At 60.6% G+C, this 1,564-nt stretch overlaps 1 protein-coding gene across 1 annotated transcript in view; it reads left to right on the top strand.

Moving 5' to 3' along the window:
- Window positions 1–1,564, top strand: part of TBX5 (T-box transcription factor 5) — a 38,023-nt gene that overhangs the window by 6,685 nt on the left and 29,774 nt on the right. Inside the window, exon 4 of the mRNA XM_029963291.1 lies at window positions 1,141–1,293. Within this exon, the coding sequence (XP_029819151.1) occupies window positions 1,141–1,293 (153 nt within the window). The remainder of the gene's footprint in view (window positions 1–1,140; window positions 1,294–1,564) is intronic.

The following is a 1,564-nucleotide window of genomic DNA, read 5'->3' as shown; positions in this document are numbered from 1 at the left end:
CTTGGACTGGCGGCGAAGCGGTTTGCAAGAGGTGCTTTCCAGGGATTAGGATCTTCCCCAACTCCACCCGCTCCGGGAAGAGGGAGGGGAGCAGCTCAGCCAGGGGGACCCATCCCACCCCCCGGGGTGCTTTTGGGGAGCAGTCCTAGAGAAGGGGGGGATCCGGCCCGGCGGGACGAGGCCGGGCATCCCCGCTGGGAACAGGCGGCTGTGGGGAAAAAGTCCCTCTAAACAAACCGAAGACGCTGAGGGGACAATAAGGGACTTCAGAGGAGGAGCTGCGCCAGGAGCCTCTCAATTAGAGTCGCTGTAATGAAATTAAAAACCATTAGATCGTTCACCGTTGATGTCTACGACTTTCCTGGATGTCAAAGCAATTTGCTTAAACCCCCGGGACGGGGGAGGCGGCGGCGGGACGCGCTGCGTCTCGCTGTCGCCAGGGTCCGGCAGTCATTATCGGGACCGAGCGGCCCCCCGTCGCCGCTCCCCCCTCCTCGGTCCCCCCATTTTCCCCCGAGATTAACCCGGTACCGAGCAGGGACCGCTTTTTATCTTGAGCACGGCGCGTCATCCCTCCCCACCTCCGCCACCCTCCTCTTCCTCGCATCCTCTGCGGGTCGCTGACGGGGCGGGGGGGGAGGATGTGTCCCTAAATCTCTCCGGTCCTCCTCTTCCCTCGCTCTTTCTGGACTCTTTGCCCCGCTGGGGTGTGGGGGGGTTGTGATGTCCCGTGGTGGTGAGCTGGGAGGTTTGGGGGGCTGTGAAGGGACTGGAAAGGCGAAAAGTCTCCCCCGGCCCTCCAGCAACAGGTTCAGGATGTCGAAACGTGTTGGGGGAGCAGCTCCGGACCCCTCGGGGGCGTGGGGGGAAAGAGCAGCGCAGCCCGAGGCTGGGGTTGGGGGTGCTGGGTGTGGAACCACTTTTCATAGCATCACCCGGCCCTGACGGGCTCCTTGAGTGAGGGGGTTTGTGTCCCCCTACCCCAGCAACTAAATCAGCCCTTCTCAATGAAGAGGGTGAGGATTTTTGGGAAGGAGATCCCTCTTCTCCACTTCTTCCCCTCTCCCTGTCAGCTGGGGTTGCGCCGCTCTGTCCCAGCTCCATTCCCACGGGACGTTCTCTCCTTCTCCCTTTGCCCAGATCATCCTGAACTCCATGCACAAGTACCAGCCCCGGCTTCACATCGTGAAAGCGGACGAGAACAACGGCTTCGGCTCCAAGAACACCGCCTTCTGCACCCACGTCTTCCCGGAGACCGCCTTCATCGCCGTCACCTCCTACCAAAACCACAAGGTGAGGGGCTGGGCCGGACCCCGCCCGGCAAACCGCGTCCTGCTCCTTCCCTCTTCCCGCTGCTCTTCCTGAGGGCCTCGGCTCCCCTTCCCGCCCCCTTCTCCTTGCATCCCTTCTTCTTTCCCCTTTTCCTTGTCCCTTTCTCCCTCTCCTTTTTCTTTCCTCCTCTCTCTTCCTTCTTTCCCCTCTTCTCATTTTTCTTACCTCCTTTCCCTTACCCCTTCTCCTTTTCCCTTTCCCTTTCTTTTCTTTGTCCTCTACTCCATTCTTT

Source organism: Manacus vitellinus, unplaced genomic scaffold (assembly GCF_001715985.3).
Source record: "Manacus vitellinus isolate BGI_N305 unplaced genomic scaffold, ASM171598v3 scaffold_58_pilon, whole genome shotgun sequence".
Taxonomy (NCBI): domain Eukaryota; kingdom Metazoa; phylum Chordata; class Aves; order Passeriformes; family Pipridae; genus Manacus; species Manacus vitellinus.
The sequence above is the reverse complement of the archived record's forward strand: the minus strand, read 5'-3'. Positions and strand labels throughout refer to the sequence as shown.